The following is a 20,029-nucleotide window of genomic DNA, read 5'->3' as shown; positions in this document are numbered from 1 at the left end:
AAGTTCTGTTAAGTGTGCTTATGTTTTTCTGGGGAAAAATGTGGAGAGGTTTTTCTTTTTTATTCTTTATAATTTTTTGTCCCAGGGTGATATGATAGAAGAGGAAGAAAAAACAGTGCTTAAGAAAGATAGTGCTTTAATTATATTAAAACAGGATATTGCTTTGTTTTTTTCATTGATTTTGTTTTGTTTCCTTCTCTAAGACTTTAACTTGAAATAAGAAGTGAATGTGGTGTAGGAAGCTGGAAATAGAAAAAAAGGAAAGGTTTCCATTAATGCAGAATGTGACTGCTTTCCTGCCACAGAATTAGGCTTTTGTAAGCTTATGAAGGGGTTGGCTGACTCCACTGGCCTTCAGTGTGCTTTCCCTGATACTTTCTGTTCTTGGTCTTGACTAACCAAGTCATTAATGGCTCAAAATCGAGTTGCAGTAAAAATTAGAAATTGTCCTTATGACTGACCTAAGAGTCAAAAAGTTCATGATGAACTGTGAAGTAAGGCATTTTCCATCAAGAGATTGATTCCAGGGTTGAATCTTCAAATGAGTTTGGAGCCTAGAATGGACCAGAATTTGATGTTGTCATTTCTGTTTCCTGATCTTTTTGTCGGGGCCGGAAAGATCAAGTAACAGTTCTTTCCTCTTCATACAAATGAAAATTGTCCAAAGACGACTGTATCATCAAAAAAGAGTTAGACTAGAAAGAGATACTTTGAAATCTTTTCGATGAGAGGAACAGCTTTGTTTAGTAGTGACAAAAAATATTACATTAGCAATTTTATTAGATGTGTTTCTGTGAATCGGATGATGGAGTTCTAGTGTCTTCACTCAAGACTCATTGGTAGTCAGATGGCATCTAAATTATTATACAGAGATGGTACAAGCTGACCTAGATATGCAGAAAATTTGTATTTGTGTTTTCTGTCTTGTGAGTGGTGGATCAGTGTGTTACGGAAAGCTTGCCTTGATAAATTTGTGTCCATGAAGACATGCTCTGATATAACTTTTTCAGGCAGGAGACAAGATTATCTTATACATATTCAATCAGATATTTTTGAGCTATAGTGGGTTGTTCTGTTTAGAATTCACCAGAAGGCTGGTCCACTTCAAGCTTATCTGGAACACAAAAAGGCAAAGGCTTTCACTCTCAGTTGGGCTGTGACCCCCCCAGAGCAATTGCCAGCCATCTCAGCTAATACTGGGAAGATCAGTCGTTAAACTACTTTGCAGATTGTATACTGAAAACTGGAATATAATATTTTTGCTCTAAGAATGATGACTGGTGAATATAGTAGCAGTCCTTTGCTTCCATAAACCTTTGTCCTTCTCTGCAAAAAGAGGAAAGGGGTTTTCACCTAAGTTTAACTGATCCAGAAGACACTCGTATAATCAATGGATATAATTAGGAATAAGTAATTTGATTAGTTGAGCCCCATCTTTTAGGATTCAGACAACTGCTTTAGAATAAGGTGAATTATACTTTTGAAGCACGTGTTTCTCTCCATTGCTTATATAGAGAGCTTAGGGTGACCAGCTCAGATGTAGACATGTACATTTACCACTGATTCCCACACTGGAGAACTACTGAATTTTGAAAGCTGTGAAAAGCATCAGGTAGAAGTCTTAGAGATTTGCGTTCACTAATGCCTGAGACAGTGTTTCTACAAGAAGCTGGCAAGTCCAGAACAAAAATGATCTGGCATCCATTTTAAACCTTGTTAGTATGATCTGATAGATTATTTTTCCATTCTTCAGTGAGAGAATTAAAAGGGACAAATTATTTACTACCCTCCCTGCCAAGTTTCTGCTGTATTCAGTGTCAGCATCAGCTAGGTAGAGTTAAGGAAAAAAGATGTTGGAAAATTAATGAGGGATTAAGTGTTAGTGTTCAAGATAAGTTTGTGGAAAGAGAAGATACCTTTCCTACACCCTTACTTCTTCTACCAGTTGGTCTCTGAATATTTAACTGCATTTGTCCTCCAAGACTAAAGAGGAAGAAACTTCCTCACCTGATTAGAAGCCAGGGTGATCTGGAGAGTCCACTGAGGGAGAGGAATAGGGTTTGTGAGCTTATGGAGAGGAGGCAGCCTAGCTTGAAAGTGTTTTATTCTTTATTTTCACCATAGCCATGACAGACTAGTAAGCCCTACTATTAGACTGGGCTTCTTCTGATCTTGTCCTCTGTTTATAAGTTATTTAAATCATGAGAGTTTTGGTATTCAGTTTTAGATTTATTTGCTTTTCTATTTGTCCTTATTCTAGTCTTTTGCACTGATGGACCAGTTCTTTAAGGAAGCTGAACACAAATAGCTGATTGGGGTTTTGGTTAATCCAGACTTTTTAGTAGCTGTCACCTCTAACAAATAAATTAGTAAGGTGACTGCTGCTTCCATTTCTTCTGTGTACAACACTATGAAGACAGAGGGAGAGAGGAGAGCTCAAGGCAGCTAAAGAAGGACAGAGCAGCAAAAGGAGAAAGAAGTAAACTGTCCTTTCCCTTTCATGTTCACGTCCTAGCAAGATTTTGCTGTTCTTGCTGATGTCAATCTTTGGATATGGCCTGTGAGCACCTTATGACCCTCGTTGTTCACATTACTGTGGTTGAGAACTGGTGGAATGTTGTGTCAACTCATCTACATTTTATGAGGATATTTCTTCGCTTTTAAATACTAAAAAACTATGGAAAAGGCTAAATCAGAACCAAAGAAATGTATCCTTTCATAGTAAAAGAAATTTTAAATTAAGGCACTCTATCCCAAACTCCCTGCTGATTGTGGAAAGGGAGATGGCACAAGTCACTTGCTGAGCTAGATGATAAATTTTAAATTTCTTTCACAATATTATTTAAATATGTATTTTTTTTTCTGTCTGAATAATTCCTAACAATCTTGCTTGCCATGACCAGGATTCAATGTTTATTAAACAACTTTCAATAAGAGATTTTAGTTCTTAGAGGCACACATTCTTTTTGGTCAAATGAATGATCTCTGCAAATTTCAGGCCTGACAAACATATTATTTAGCGTAATTAGGCAGTGATCTAAAGAACAGAACTGTGCGGGAAGTGAATGGTTTGCCTTTCCTAAAGAAACTTCTCTGTGCGTTTGTGTAATGTGAAAGGCTTTTCTTGAAAAGGTTAAAAAAAGTTCTAATCAACTTCTGTACATTATGTAGAACTTCATTTTCTAAACTCTGCAAAAGAAAGTTTCATATTTAATGGGAAATCATGAATTATTCCATTTATTATCTACTTCCTCCTTTCAAAGACATGATCTGGATAAAAGGCGGGGTGAATAATTTCAAAAAAATACAATACATTTTTAATGGGAAGGTGCAAACTACAGATTCTCATGACTATTAGCAAGTATAGAGGAAACAGAATTTTACTTGCAAAAACTCATCAAACTCTTGCAAAGATAAAATACATGACATACTTTAATAAAGAAGAACACAGTGAGCTGAAGTTTTTCTTTTTTTATGTAACTTGTTGTTTTTACTAAGTTTGGTCTTACGGTTTTCTAGTGTTTTCATTTCTCAATAGTTCAACAATATTTAGTACTGAAGAAAATGTACAAGCAATACACAACTGACTTCTATTTTTAAAACACTCCATAAAGGTGAAGCATCTCTAACATGCAAAAAGAGTTTGAAATAAAGAAAGACAGTCTAATTTGCCTTCATACAATCATCACTTCCTAATAATTCTCGCAGTGAATCCTTCTGAATTGTGCAAAAGCCTCTCTTTTCTTTTCTTCTTTATCTCTGTGTGGTCTGTTTGTCCTTAGACTACTAAGTAAGTTCTGTCGGGGACTGGCATGAGATATCATAAACAAAAGCAAATACACTATGGGAATTGATCATAGCAATAGTATAATAAATGCATAGCCTTATATCGGGTTTTATGATAATTCATAGCATCAGCTTGAAAAGATACAGAAAGTAAATAATTATGATTATCTTTTTCTAAAGATAATTTTGCACACTGTGAAAGAAACTTGCAGCAAAATATAATGACTTCTCCGATATCATGCAAGTGAAATGGAAAGGGTTCCAATCTCAGATGTTTCTAGCTCTCAGACCATTAGGTCAGCTCTGAAATAAAAGAGGAAAGTTGAGAAATACTTCATTTTGATAAATAATAGTCCATAAAATATGGTTGGAATTACATTTTGTTAATGAACATAATTAATTTAGAAACAAAAGCAGTAAGATTAATGAAGATAATGTTTTTTTCTGATTGTGCTTGAAATAATCACAGGTGTGTATGCTCCTGTATGAAGAACATTTTTGTAAGGGTAGCACTTTTATCTTTATTTCTAGTGCTTTCTTTGCATTTATGTTTAGGGACAGAATGTTCCAAAAGTTCATTGCTAAATTTATATTTCCATTTTCTGGGTTAATGAGGATTCTTAATTATTACAGTACTTACATTCATTTTAAAATACTTTTTCTGTGTCATCCTTTGATGTTTATAATTGATTAATTTTTCATTTTATGTAGTATTAAAGTGGCAGTGCAGCTTTGAACAAAAGGAAGCAAGTTCAATGTATGTGTTCTTTGCGGGATCCTACTGACAGGTTATGCATCCACTTTGATTGCATGATTTAGGTTAAAGAGTGGTTTGACAACAGTCGGAGACTGTGAGGCAGTGGATGAAAAATACTGCATTACTTATGCTGAAAAGTTATTGTACCTATATATATGGTATAAAGTACCTATATAGTTATTTTCTGATATACTTTATTTTCATCTTTCTATTAATAGTTCTGAATACATAGCTCCATAAACCTTTTCTTATTTAAAAAATCTGAATTGTTACAAAAGTCAGTTTGAAGTAGATGTTCTTCCCTCTTGTGATATGTACAAATTGTCATGCAATATTTTTTATTTATTATTTAGAGTAGGGATTTCTTTTTATAACATTTGGTGGATTTTATGCTTTCTGTATTAGGCCATTAGCTATTTCAGCTTTATAATTTGGCATTAAAAAACATGCACCCCACTCCAATATAATTTGATTCTCAGCCTTAGTAATCAAAAATTCTGATGTGTAAGCTAACCATCTATTACTACTTAATGCCACTTACTGTACTTTCATATCTTTCTTTAATGAGATTACTATAGTCTACAATTTAACATATTACCATCCAGTAAATATTTCATTAAAAGTATTTAAACAGACAGTCTTTAAACTAGGATTAAAGAAGGCTGTGGCCTGATTTAGTTAAATAGCTTTGTATCAGTAGCAGTATGTGGTGAAAATGTGCTGAGTACCTTGACCAACTGAGGGCTTGACTCACCAAAGTACTTATATATATATAAATTTTCACACTGAACTCATATACTCAGATGACTCGGATATATTTTCAAGTTAGCTATGTACCTAACTTTGGTGGATTGCAGCCCAGACACATGACAATGTAGATTTCAACAGTGTGAGTATATGATTTTATACCACTGTAACCTAGATCGTAGCATGGCTGAATGCGGTAGTCAAATCTTCAGCTTCCATATTTACTAAGTATTTGCGTAAGTGCTTTTTGTCTTCAACAGTGCCCTGCAGGAGTTTTAACTGTATTTTAGATGTGGGTCACTAACGGTGTTTCAAAACTGTTACCTTTTTTTGGTTGTCCAGCTATAACTAAATAATAATTCCTCTTTTGATTCTTAGGCAGAGCAGCCTGAAGTTATAAACTCTTACAGCATGCTTGGCTTTTTAGTGTTTTATATAGTATGTTTGGTTTTACTTAATGCATATATTTTTCAAATTTTAGTGAGGAAATTCTGGTGTCTCCTTGTTTATGCTGTGTTGTTTGTATATAGGTTAAACACAAAGTAGCTAAGTATTCACATACTTGATGTAATTTTAATTTTCTTGTAGATTTATAGACAGGAAACGTGGGGGGGAAGTAAAATGTATTTGTTTAAATAAACTTAAGCAAAAATATCTTGATTATTTTTTAATAATTTTGTGATCCTTATCTAAGGCATTTATATCAGTCATTGTCTTGCCAACTGCAGAAGGAAATCCCAAGTGGGTGAAACCTATTTGAATACAGTTTTTAAACATTATAATAATTGGTAGAGTAATTATTTTACACTGGAAGTACACTTTAATATTTTATATACTATCGTTATTTAATCCATGCGATTTTGAGCTTTACAAAATTGGATTGCTACGGTACACTTGTATTGTAACCAGCAGCTGGCACTAACCTATAGTACTAATTAAATCCTACAAAATCTAAAGATATGAACCCTGATACTAAAAAAAAAAAAAAAATCTGTCATCTGAAAATAGTAGACTTTTGCACTTATTTTGCATGTCTGTAATTGACCATACCAGACAGGAGGCATGGAGAATTAAGCTCATGACAAATAATTGTTATGCTATACTGACTATTTTGATGATTTCTAACACCAGTACCTGCCTCTTGGCCTCTTAATTTCTTTTTTTTCTTTTCTCTCTTTCGGTGTAAAGGGTAGAATGCAAATAGCCTTGCTGTGCAGGATTCTAAGTTAAAGGGAATGTAGTACAGTGCTGTCTTTATCTCCCAGCATTGCTTAAGAGTCTTGTAAAAGTACAATACCTTAACATAGGAAGGTCCTTGAGATTGCAACAACAGTGTAATTTCATGAGCCTCACTGAGGGTTGCTGTTTACGGGTTTTGCACTTGTACGGGCAGATTAGAATCAGGTTTCTGTGATTCCTCAGCATGACTCTAGATCGTTTTAGAATAGTAATGATAATAATAAAAGAAATCCATATAAGAAAATTATATAAGCAGCTGTATAGTTTAAGAAAAGTAAAATGCCTGTAGCAATATCCAGGTATGCTTAAAGTACCGTGTTAACAGCAGCAGTGCCTTTTCAAGCTCACAGATCCACATTCAATAAATAGCTGCTTCCACCCATGTGATATTATACTGCATGAAATCATCATCTATAACATGGTACCACTAAAATGGCAACTTTAACTTTTTGGTGGTTATTTATTTGGTGCTAAAAATTCTTCTGACGCCCACCCCCCCATGACACGCACACAGAAGCGCACAGAATTTTTCAGCACCTCATGCATGAAATATGGCATCGGAGTAACTGCTGATGTCGGACAAGTGCACGAGACCCAACCAGATCCACTGAGTGGACCTCATTCCACTGGTTTACCCAACCTGGGTAAATAGACACGTAGCCCAAAAAAAACCAACCGGGTTTCAGTAATGAGAGAGATGAGCATACAGTCAGAGGAAGAGCGGGTTCTCAGCATCGTCTATGTTTGTGTTAAGCATTATGGTTTTCATCTGTTGAATTTCATGGATTTAAGAAAATAACCCAAATCTGCTTGAAATTAAAAACAGACTAATTGGTATCTTTGTTTTAACCACAAACAGATAGATACGCTCCAGACTTCATTAAAAAAAAAAAAAAGTTTTTTAAAAATCAGTCTGAAATCCTTTCCTCCTAGCATGCACATACGCGCCTTCAAAGGGGAAAGAGGACTTCAGCTTTATATTGGTCTCAGGGTTCAATTTTCGAGTTAAACGCAGCGAAGGCGACAGAGCCGCCCGCTCCTTCCAAGGCGTCTCGCCCGAGCGCCCGGCGGCAGCGGCGCTCGGGGAGCGTGGGAAGCGCAGCCCCGCCGCTCTCCTGCCCGCTGCTGCCTCTCACCCTCCTCTTCCTCCTCCTCCTCCTCCTCCTCCTGCCTGCCTTTGTTCTGCAGCCGTGCCCTGCTGCGCTGGCGGCTGCCTGCGCCGTTTACCCTGCCCCGGCTGCAGTTTTCCGCGTTTCCAGTAGATGCCCCCAGAGACCATTAAAACCTCTTGAACGTCTCCGAGCAAGCAAAGGCCGGCCTGTCTGCATCGGGCGGCTTGAAGTTTAACATAACCGTTCAAAGGAAAACCTAAAACCGGCGCGGACGCGATGCAGAGAAACATAACCCACTTGTTTAATAGCACATCGTAATTTGTTAGGTAGTCAGGTTCAAAAGCTTTGGTGCGAACTAGTTTATTAATGTAGTAGAAACATGCTGCTAACAGTTGGGTTCGATAAAACAAATCATGTACGTTTAATTAGGTGTCCGGGTTTGATACTGACATTAGAAATAAAGTAATCTTCGGGTATGTAGAACAGGAGACGTTCTGATTAACCGCTCATTTTACATGCTGCGTGACATCATAAAAAGCAGTATGAAAAGGATTTGGGGGACTGAGTTTATCTCAAGGTATCATGAAAAGTTTACTTTTGTCACCTACACTACTCCTCCGTTCGAAAGCACTGTTTGTTGGAAGAAAAGGGCACTGGCATTTTCAACGGGAACCACTTCGATAACTGAAACGATTGCAGAATTCGTTGCAGCGTCAAGCTCTCTCAGGCGTCAGCAATACCATTCATCCCCATAATATCATTAATTTCTAACCCTACTGTATTGTTTGTGGGTGATCAGTCACTTGTAGCTTATATATAGCAGGAGCTTAAGGAAGCAATAGTATTATTATTTTGCGTTTTGTGTATTTCCTGGTTTTAAGTATAACTGAGAGAGGACTTTTATCTTTATCCCTCTAAAATTTGAATGGTTATACAGTAGATAGCTGCATCGCTTGTGAGTTAAAATCAGTTACCTTTGCCTAAGAAAAAAATGTGCTCTGTACCGTATGATTACTTCCACATACTTTCCATTTCTTTACTAACTAAGATGGGATTTATTAAAAGAATATTGGCACTGATTTTTAAAACTGACCTATTTTACTCTATGTTTTGTTTTCCTGTATTGGTTTGCTAATAATGCTGTCTTGTGGGGAAAATGTGCTTTGCCTTCAAGTAAAATGCATCAGTCTACAGGAAATAACAAGTTACACGGACACAGTTCTTCTGTTTAGACGAATATTGGTACTGTGCTCAGTGAGTATGCAGTGAACGTTAAAAATTAACTGAATGACATTTTGTTTAGTCACTGTTAAGCTCTTTTACCAGTACTTTCTTGTTTACTTCCAGTACATCTAATGATCTAATGCATGCACACATATACACATCTATAAATCATATTATATAAATAAATACGCGTGTATGTGTGTCTGCTATACAGATAGCTATTCCACTGCTCTGAGTTATATTACTGCAGCATTCAGTCCTAGGCCTTTGGAAGTTGGTAGGAATTTTTTACCTGTATTCTTCAATATTTTTTTTTACTTAGGTAGAATTATAAAACAGAAAAAAAGAAAGCATTCTATATACAGAGTAGAGAATACATTGTACTGTATTAACATAATACCTTTACGGTATTTTTAAGCTATATACTGTGCATCTGACATATGGCAAATGTAGCATATTCTGGCAAATTAAAATTCAAATGTTTAAAGATATTTCTCATTTACTTTTCTAAGATAAATGTTGCAAATGTTTTCTGGTACAGAATAAGTATATATTTTCCCTTGTCTGTGTGAACAATGTGTGCTTTTCAATCTCAGAAAAACACCTATTTATATATTAAACATAAATTCAGTACTGTCTAGTCTAAATCATACCAGGATTTTGTGATATTTTTCTGTTCAGTTCTGCAACTGAAATGTAAAAAAAAACAGATACGGACGATTAATGTGCATCTATGTAGTAATTAATAGATTTTATTTTAATCATATTAAATATGAAATAATGCAGAATATTTACTTCTTACATCTCACATTACTGTTTATTTCCCTGACATCTAGCTAAGAAGTTTTTTACATCACTTCCATCTTATTAGCATTGTTAAAGAACTGCAGTAGCTCTTTTTTAGGCTAGAAGTATTAGTATTGTTAGGCTATTGTTTAGCATGAGGTCATCTGAATTTATTACATACACTATAAATCTCAGTTTTCAGAATTCCATATTTATTTTAAAGCTGCTGAGAATTTGAAGTTAAATGGATTTTAATCTAAAAAGATAGTCTTGAACACAGTTTGGAAACTTAACGGAATATACAAAATAAAATTAACACATCTGGGTCCTTGCCATTTTCCTGGGACAAAGGTTTGTTTTCTCACACTAGATACGTATGCCTGCAAACCTTTACATCTGTGCTTTAGTGTTGCAGGCAATCCCATTGGACTCATAGTTTTCTCCAGGATAGGACACAATGACTGTTTCATGCCACATAAAAGAAATATTTTGATTATTTCCATAAATAATACCTCAAAAGATACATTACCTCTTGAGAATATCTGATTACACAACTTTTTGATATGTATCTCTTATCAGAGTTTATGAATGAGATAACTTTGATATAAATTCATCATTGCGTCATTTGATTTTAAAATTAGGGAGAAATTATCAAACTTTTGCATCAGTAAACCAGTCCCAGCTGAAGTTATATGCTAACCAGAAGCAAAATAATATCTAATGATTATGTTTCTGGTGTAGCATTTGTTTGACGTTTTTAACCAAGCCGTCATATCCTACAGCAAAACTATTTAACATATACATTGTTTTGACATGTGGAATGTGCCTCATTTTTCCCTGTGCACTGTTTTAAAGCAAACTAAGAGTTCATTGTGTTTTCATGAACTAATGTAAACGTGGGGGGGGAGTTCCCATCAGTCAGCCTTTTTTACCGATACCAGCTAAAGAATACCAGTCTATTTTTAGCATGCTTTCAATATAGAGATTGGTATTTATTCGTTATTGCCCTCTTTACTTCCCTAGGGCATGGCATTCGTAATCGTATTTTAGGAGAACGCTTTCTGAGCAGGGGAAAAAAATGCCCCTTCCCCGCTGCTGAACTGCAGAGGTCTCTTCTCGAAAGCCGTTTTAGTTATCTGTACGTATTTGGTAAAGGTGGAGAAGAGAACACAGGCTTAAAGGCTTAAAATCTATCTTTCTTATTCCCAGTAACAGGAATTCATACAAGAAGAACATCTGCATAGACATGCTGCGACAGGGTTATCACGAGTCCTTCTCCGAGCTCTTCACTCTGATACAGAAGTGGAATGCCTTGAGGGAGGCTGCAGGGCCTGGGTCAGCCATATGGCAGCAGAAGTCCCTGGAGGAGCAGCCTGATAAGCTGGATCAGCTTTACCTCTTCCTGACCAGGGCTGAGGCAGCCCAGCGAGCAGGTAAATGGGGGGATTGTGGGTAGCAGAGCAGCGGGAGCCCCAGCCGCGAATGCCTGGGGGAAGCTTCCAAATTGTTTCATGTATGAATTTGAAACGTTACTGCATCTTAGCACATTTCAGCCTTAGTCAACTAAGCTGTATTTATAGAATAAATGATTAGGAGCCGCAGATATCGGGAGAGGTTTTGAGGTTTTGTGAAGGAAAAAAAAAAAAAAGGGGGGGGGGACACCATGTAGAGTGCGTTATGATATCATCAGAAATGTTTGATGTATTTATAGCTTTGATAAGTTCTCAATTATTTTCTCATAGTTTCATTATTTATTGTTTTTCTTTCTCTATTGATTTGAGTAGCTGGGTTTGTATTAGAAAAATTTAATAGGTGAAATGCTGTTTCACACAGTAATAGTTTTATAAATCTGATTTTATTAAATACCCTGTCTGCTAACTGTGTTTGGATTTGTGACTGACTTAAAAAGGATTGTGAACATGTCAAATAAAATACAGCACACAGATGTAACATGCCACCTGTGAATTACTAGATATTAGTGAAGACATAACTCCAAATTACTGTATTTTCTCCGTTGCCTACTATTTACTAAGCGCTCGTATTTATCATTTCCTTTTACTATAAATAGTAACATAACTTACTCTGTCTTTCTCCTTTGGAATAATTGTAGGGATGGAGGCAGATAAAAGCTCTAACTAACTGCAATCCTGTTTCATGGCTGAGCTGATTTCACTATAGTTGGCTTATTTCAAGTTGCATTTTGATCTACAATAAAGCTTGTGAGTTTGAAACCTAAGCTATTTGACCGAAATTTAGGAACAGACAACTTCATTTAAAAAAGGAACAGCAAAAACCCCTTTCAGCACTTACAAAAATGTTCATTTAAAATGCTTGTTTTATGTTTACTATGAAAGCCAAAAGTTGTGTTTCTTTATTTAATTCACTGTAATTCTAGGCAGGAAATCTAGCCAGCCCGAGATTGAATGGAATCTTCAGATTTGTCTGAAGTATGACTAAAACCTGAACAGGCACCCCCACAGCTTGCAGAAGTACAAGAGAGAAGTTTTGCGCTCAGACTGCCCTCACGGAAGCGTACTGCCAACACTGTGATGTTCAAAAAGTAGTAGATATGGCTTATCCTGGTGGGCCTGCTTCCTGCAGCTGCTGGAGGAGAGCATTTTGCCTGCCTTTGGTGCATATTTTTCAGTGTTGCAAACTGATATGTGACAACAGAATTGGCAAACATGCTCCCAGAGAGTCAAGACGCTGCTGACTGTGCAGTTTCTGCCCCTATGAAAGGCAGGGGCCCTTTCTCTCACTGAACTCGGCATATGTTGTGTGCTGGGCTCTGTAAGTCTTTCACCTCTCACAGAGACAAGATACCACCCATTGTCTTACTGATTGTATCTTGCCTCTAGGAGAGATCATCTCCCAACCTTGCCTGTTACAGTTAGTTAAAATGAAAGAAAAGAAAATAACGAGAACGTGCCAATAGAGTTGGCAAGCATCTTTACTGAATTGCCAGTCAAGGTATAGTTAGTTTTGATTTTTTCACCAGTGTCAATGCAAACCTTTGCACAAATCTGTTGTTTGTATTAAGTGGGGCTTGAGTCACCTGGCACATGAAGAGGTGGATGCTAATTCATGTTGCAGGTGTTAGAGCTAGTAGAGCTGTGAAGATAATACAAATTATACAGCTCATCAAATACTAATTCAGTAGTTCCGCTAATCCAGTTACTCTCTGATTCTAATCAAATTGCTTGGGGCTCTGGCTTATGATCTCCTGACAACTCTAGTTGACACCATTTAAGAAGTGTTCAGCAGTTCACCTCAGGTGGAACTTACCATGATGTAGCAGTCATAACAGCAGCTGACCTGCATTTGCTCTTCAGCTGCCACAGTTCAAGCTTAAAAGGCTGAAAGTAATATTTGGGGCTGCAAACTGTGAGAGTTTCGCAGTGTGGCTGATGTCACTAATATTAGACTAGCTGAAAGTTTACCTGTTTCAGGTATGCTGTCCTGAGCAAACAGGTATGTTGAAGAACAGATAGCAGGTATAAACTATGAAAAAAAAAAAAAAAAAGAAAACTTCATGACTTGTAAGGTTTTTGACAAATTTAAGCTTCATGAAGGCATTGTTTTTGAACCTGAAGTGGTAAGTGGAAAAGAAAACTTCACTTACTATGTCAGTAAATAGTTTTCTTATTTGTTATTTAGTTTTTCTCACCTGATGTTTTTCTATCATAGAGTGTTGCTGTCTTAATTGTGAGTATAAATTAAAAATGCTGCTCCTAGGTTTAGAGGTTTATGGTTGTTACCACAGTGCATGGAGAAAGCTAGGTATTTATTCACTTTCCATATTTATTCGTGGAATATGTTAATTATTTTTTTTTGATAGTTTGTAGTTATAGGACGCTGTAATGCTGGACATAAATTGTTGGCTTGAACAGAATCGGTGCCATGCATAATGATGTGGAGGCTGATATCAAAGAGCAATTATTTTCTTTATTGCTGGGTTTGAAAATGGTGATATTTTGTTTACCAGCATTACATTGTACAGACTGCTTACCTTTACATACACCAGTGAATGTGCTCTCTGTTTTCATTTTTAGTGGAACATTTTGATTGAACTTCAAATGATACAGGAGTTGTCTGTTTTCTTGGGTTTTTTTTAATTGGCTATTACAAATATTACAGTGTGTGCAAAGAAAATACCTCTTTTTTTCTGTCCAACTTAATCTCATTGTCATTGTATTTGAATACCTCATAAGTATTTAAAAATAGAAAGCTAGCATTAATCCTTGCAGCTTCACAGAAAAGTAGCTGAACAGTTATTTTGGCCTAGGTACAGCATTATCCCCAAAATACTGGCAGAAACATTGGCAGTACTTGACTGTGTTCCTATCTGGTCTTTTTTGATGCAAATAATGTAAATGTTTCTGACTTCAAAATTGAGCTGTTTCTAATTATTCCTTGATCTTTCTATGTTATCATGGGCTAACCTCTCTTTTTACTGGTTCTGGTGTCAGTAGCTAAAAAAAAAAAAGGAGATAGTTTAGCTCTTTCAATATGTATAGTTGTAGGGGTTTTTTTACAGAATAATGCAGGATAAATGCCAAAGCAATGTATCTACATAGTTCATCATGTGATGTATACAGTTATTTCTCGCCATGTGTATGAAAACGTTGGGGTTTTTCTCAAAAAGAAAGTTATATTTTGAGGCTGTGGAATGCCCTGCCCGATTGCCTGCTTGCCTGCCTGATTGTACTGCTCAGAGTAATTTCACTTAAAGGTATAATTGTCTTTGGAAGGTATAATACAGTGCTGGCAGGTTGTTGTTTCTATCCCTTTGAAGAGCCATAGCTCCCTAGCCCCTACTTAGTACTGTTCTGTGAGTTAGCAGGAGGGAGAGTTTGAAGCCGCAGTCCATGCTTGTCTGACATTGAGGGTTGCTAACTAAATATCCTTTAGCTGCTGAAACCCTGTGAACAAATGATGACCATACCCTACAGAGGTGCGTCAACTAAATAGAATTCTTTTTGTCTGTCTAAGACCCAGACAAGATTTGACTCGATATCTCTCTGTGTTTGAGTGGGTCATGGAGAAGAAGTAGGAACAAAGGAAATCCAACTAAGAAGTCTTTTACTTATATTTTGGAATTTTTGTAACGGCACCCAGTGTAACGTGTGCCTGGGAGAACAGTTCATTGTAATGATAATGTTGCTGTTTCTCAGGTAAAAGTATTTAAAAGTGAAATTAAAACCTCTAAGCTGGTATTTGCACAGATTTTACCATATGGACGTAACTGATTCTTTAAATCACTACTTGGCTGCTACGGTCCGTCTTACTGTTTTAAAATGCATCGCTAATTTACTTGTTGGGTCTATATGTGCATTAGGCTAAGCCACTTCCGTGAACTGTCTCCTCAAAATATTGTGTAGCTACTTTTATTTAGTTAGCACTGAGCCTACCAAAAGAATGATTGATAGTATGCATTGTGTGTTTTAGACTGCGGCCAGCCTCTCAATGATAGTGTGCCTAATTTGGTTTTTGTCAGATTAGAGGTCACCTGTCCCAGTATTATTTCAGAAGGGCTTGGAAAGTGTTGCTTTTCAGACCATATCTGAACTACATATTAAATGTAGACTTGAACCCTACCTGAATCCTTACCTAGGACTAGCAGAGGCCTTGAAGAGCTGGTATGAACAGTGCTTGCTAGCATGAGCTAGTTTACTTGATTGTACAAGTTGAAGAGAACGCAAGGCAAGTTACAGCTCAAGAACAATTAAAGGAAAAGATGTCTCAGCCATTGGCTCTACCATGCCAGAGCAGGAGAGCAAAAGTGGGGAAGATGCCACAGTTCAGTGGCTGCAACTTGTATTGAGCAGTCAGCACTATAGTGGCAGATCACTGTGTTCACTGTGCCAAAGCCAATGCATGGAAACTACACTCGACTACGAACATGCCTTCAAAGGGGCAAGACACTGCTTATTAGTAGATCATTGGGGCAGCTGGTGGAGAGTAGGAGTTATGACCTGGAAGCTATTGCCTTTTTCAGATTCCATCTGCACCTGGTTCCTGACCCCATGCGACCTTTGTGGTATCCTAAATGCTGAATCTGTCCACGTACTACAGGCTGATGACCCTTGTTCTAGAGAATCAGAAACACAGAAGGAAGTGCTAATTTGGCTTTTTTTTTTTTTACTCCAGTGTAGAGAAAATTTTGACAGTATGAGCTGTTGTTGTAAAAGATGGCTTTTCATAAAGCATATGAAGAAAGCATGAGTATTTGATGTGTTTGCACTGGAAAATCTTTCTTTGTCTGAGGTACTTAAGGTTGAAAATAGAGTTTAGCATTTTACAGTGGTAAGCTTTTCTGTAAGCTTATACCTTAGGCTGGGCTAGAAACATTGCAATAACCATATTGCCCATGCTATTTGGGGAAAAAAATAGAAAGAGGTTATGCATTAAAAAAGAAAAAGGATAAACATACCAAAACCTCTTTTAATATTTGCTTGGAGGAGGCATGGTTTGGGGGGGATAGGGAAAGGAACACTATTTTCTTTTCTAAGCAGGTTTGTTGTTTTCTATTTAATACTTTATCACAGGAAAAAATGCAGAGTTGCTAGAGACCAATGGAGGAGTTTATTATTTTTATAATTATCTTTAAAAAGCAAAGTGATTCGCTCAGGAAAGAAGCCAAGCCTTCTCAATATATAGCCAATTGTAGAACTACCATTGACTTCGACAGAAGCAGCATTTCTTAGAAAATTTCAGTATTACTTTTTCATTGCAATGGCTTGGAGTCCCCCTTTAGTGTCCCAAATTACCAGTTAATTGCTTTTTATCATTATCATTAGATAGCTTTATCCTTACTTAGCAAAATTATATCCTGACCATTTCCTTAGCATCTTTGTACTGTCATTGAATATATTCCCCCTGCCTACCTAGCAGTGTTGGGAGGGGTGTGCTCTGTGTACACTCTGCCTCACGATAACTAGGAAGCAGAGGCTCTACCTAAAACTTGATGGTGTCAGCATGCTAACCCACAGCAACATTTCTTCATTTGTGTGTGTTTAGCTTATGGATAAACTTTCTGGAAAAAGGAATGATTGTGTGGTCCTCTACCTGTAGGTGTAGAGGCATGATTGTCCTGAACAAGAAAATGGGACTGATTCTTTCCCATGTATGGATCCAGGTGGAAATAAACTGATTGCAACACCATATTCTATTACCGTTTATGCTTCTTTTTGGCCCAACAGCCTCCAGCCTGGATCTTTCTGTGTGTGAATTCATCACAGCATCAGCTGCCCTGCCACTAAATCACTGGTATTGATCTCTCTGGCAAAAATGAAACTTCCAGTATTAATGGTGTCTCATTCTGACATCAAAAATGACTCCTAGTGACTTAATTGATCTTAGGTCACTCCTTTATAAGTCTTCAAGAGTGAATGGTCAGTTATAATCAAGTCATACTCACTAAAAACAACTAACTGAACTGGAAGATGAGTGTTACCAGCTGTTGAAAAGTTTCCATATGGCCTTCATCTGGCAGGAACAAATGACTGACTGGTGGTTTTTTGAGTGGAAAAATATTGAGCCATAAATGGATGTTGAAAAATTTCTTTCTGATACCTGTATTTTGAAAATGAGTACAAGTTCTATTTTCCATTAACAAGAACAACAGCCTCTTTCTTTTCTTCTTCAAGGAAAATACCAAGCCAGGATCTCTTCACAATGTTGTTTTCTTCTGTTCTCTAAGGACCATTTCTGTACTACTTTTTCTTTCTTTTACTACATCCTGTCACAAAGGAGATCATACAGATGTGGCAGCAATTGTACTTAAATTATGACTTGCAGGTCATCTATATGTTTCTTTTCTCTCGTATTAGCTCTGGGGCTGTCACACTCAAATGCCTCCTCACTATCCCAGTGCATTGCGCTACTTGGTAGTTGTCTTGCTGAACACAACAAACATGCAGACCATGGATTTGAATGATCCTCTGTTCCATGCACACCTTTGCCAAGGGAACAGTTCCTGAGAAGAGGCCAGGAACAAACAAAGATATTGTTCCCTGGGCCAGTCGGGGACTATGGCTTGACCATAACAAGGGGAGATCCTAACTGACAGTTCAGATGCACCTGAAGAGATTCTGATGCCGAGCAGAAAATACTATATGGATTTGATGTTTAAGCTCGGGTCGAAGGGATTTTTTAAAAAATCTCTGCTTAACAAAAAGATCTCAGCAAGGTTTAATATGGATACTTCCCTTTTGTGCATAGTTGTTCAAAGTTGTTTTCCATTGCAAAGGACAATGAAAATAAAATATTTTGAAAAGTTCAGGTCGAACAAAATGAAAGTAATCCATTTTCTGTAATTTATATTCTGTGACCAAAACATAAAAATATTAAAATATAAAACAAATACTGCAACATAGCATGACTTTTAATTTGTTTTCTGGTTAATTTTTGTGAAATATTACTGCCTTCTATTTGGTAATTTGGCATTGAAAAAAATGTTCGGTTGAATAATTGTCCATAAGATGTATTCTTAGCCATGCTTCAGATCTTCAATTAAGTCCAAAACTGCGAACTATCAGGCCTCACCATCTGCTCCGTCAAGTTCTGTTTGTTTTGTGTAGCTGCCATTTTGGGTAGATGTTCATATTTACAGTGTTCTTACAATCCTGTGACTTAAATGTTCTGGAAGACCTGAATTTAGCTTCCAATATTTTATGAAATTAATGTAATTTTTGAAAGATTAATGGGATCAGCCTTTGAACCTTTATCTATGTACTTTCTTAATTGTTTCTTATTTAAAACCAGGAATTTGTCTTGCAGGAACTCTTTTACAGTTGTTTGTGTGATTCAGACTTCTCTTTCTGTTCATTTGGTATTGCATTCCAGTGCAATCATTCCCTCTCTGATAAGTGGTGCAGATAATTATGTTTTTTTCTATCAACAGATATGTAAAGATGACTTGTCTACACGTATTTTATTATTAGTTGTAGAGAACTTACTATACAAAATCAGAGACGTCAAAGCTTTAATGGGAGATTTTATAGAAGAGAGTATTTACCTATTCTAACATTTTTCTTCTCCTGGGGAGGTAAAAGTTCACTTTTACTAAGTCTGACATGCTAGCTTTACCACTGTCAGAATAATCTCAATGAATTTCTTTATTTGTAAATCAGACCTTGAATCCGGAAGACAATATGGCATGTAAAAGTCTATCTTCTGAGATTTATTTTATGACCAGCATATCTGGTCAGCCACTGTCCAAGACAATTACAGAGACATGGTTGTCTTTGTGCGCTTCTCATTGTTATTCACCGGCAGGATAGTCATCAGAGGGTCACATTAAAGTTCATTCAATCAAAGCTGTGGCAGTAGCAATAGTCCGCCTCAGGTCAGTTCCATCTCTTGAGATTTGTAGGGCACTACCTGAAGTTATTTGGGTAATGTTATGTAGCATTAGTGCCTTGATACTTTGTAGCAAAGATTTCAAAGCCAACAAATCTGTATCTGGAGTTCTACCCCAATGACAATCCAATTATCTTTCCCCTTACTGTGGTATTGTAACCATTTGTATATATCGTCTGGTATCTTCTAAGTTCATTTTCACTTGGCTGTAATCTGTATGTAACTTGTATTGTTATCTTTATGTTAGTGGTTATAATTAGGTTTTACATTTCCCTGTTCGTGTGGTTATTTGTTTACGTACTTGTAATTGTCCTGGGAACCTCTGCCTTTTACTTCTGAGATAATCTTTAGAAGTGCTCCCTTGTGCTGCAATAGATGTTTAAGTTGGGATAAGATAAATCACAGCCAAGAACTATCTGGCTTTCTTCATTGAGAGTACAGGGATCCTAGGTAACCTATTTCTATATCTAAATTGGTTACTTTGGATAAAACCCAACTATGTCTTGACTTTTTATCTATGCATATGTATACATGTGCTTACATATATATGTATATGCATATGTGTGTGCACACACACAGATAGATAGATATATGTATATTAAACCCAAACCAGTTCTGTTATTTCCATTCCAGTATCACTTGCAGATATTTTTGAGGCTATTCTACCAAAATAATCTTAATTTCTAATGTATGAATAAGTTTTATATGATGTACACTCCTGGATATTCTGAAGATATTCAGAATATTCAGCCTTGAGGGGGAACAAAAGGCATGAAAACTCACAGCCATGAAGAATGTTCTGATTAGGAATACATGAAGTCTATATATTGATAATTATTCCTCTCAAAGCCAAATTTCTAAACTTAAGCTGTTGTTTTGGTATCAAACCTTAGATACAAATGATGATATGATAATCTAGATGTAATTTCCAGGATATTTCTATTTTGGTGATTCTAAAGAGATTGTGAAACATTCTCATTTCTTGGAAGAGGTGTTATCTTACTTAAAGTACTAG

The 20,029-nt window shown here is 36.5% G+C and overlaps 1 protein-coding gene across 1 annotated transcript in view; it reads left to right on the top strand.

Moving 5' to 3' along the window:
• TTC29 (tetratricopeptide repeat domain 29) overlaps positions 1-20,029 on the top strand; it is a 90,157-nt gene that overhangs the window by 11,538 nt on the left and 58,590 nt on the right. Inside the window, exon 4 of the mRNA XM_010576351.1 lies at positions 10,861-11,084. Coding sequence (XP_010574653.1) covers positions 10,861-11,084 — 224 coding nt within the window. The remainder of the gene's footprint in view (positions 1-10,860; positions 11,085-20,029) is intronic.

Source organism: Haliaeetus leucocephalus, unplaced genomic scaffold (genome assembly GCF_000737465.1).
Source record: "Haliaeetus leucocephalus isolate CR32 unplaced genomic scaffold, Haliaeetus_leucocephalus-4.0 Scaffold21, whole genome shotgun sequence".
Classification (NCBI taxonomy): domain Eukaryota; kingdom Metazoa; phylum Chordata; class Aves; order Accipitriformes; family Accipitridae; genus Haliaeetus; species Haliaeetus leucocephalus.
Note: the sequence above shows the minus strand (reverse complement) of the source record. Positions and strands in the feature narration are given on the sequence as shown.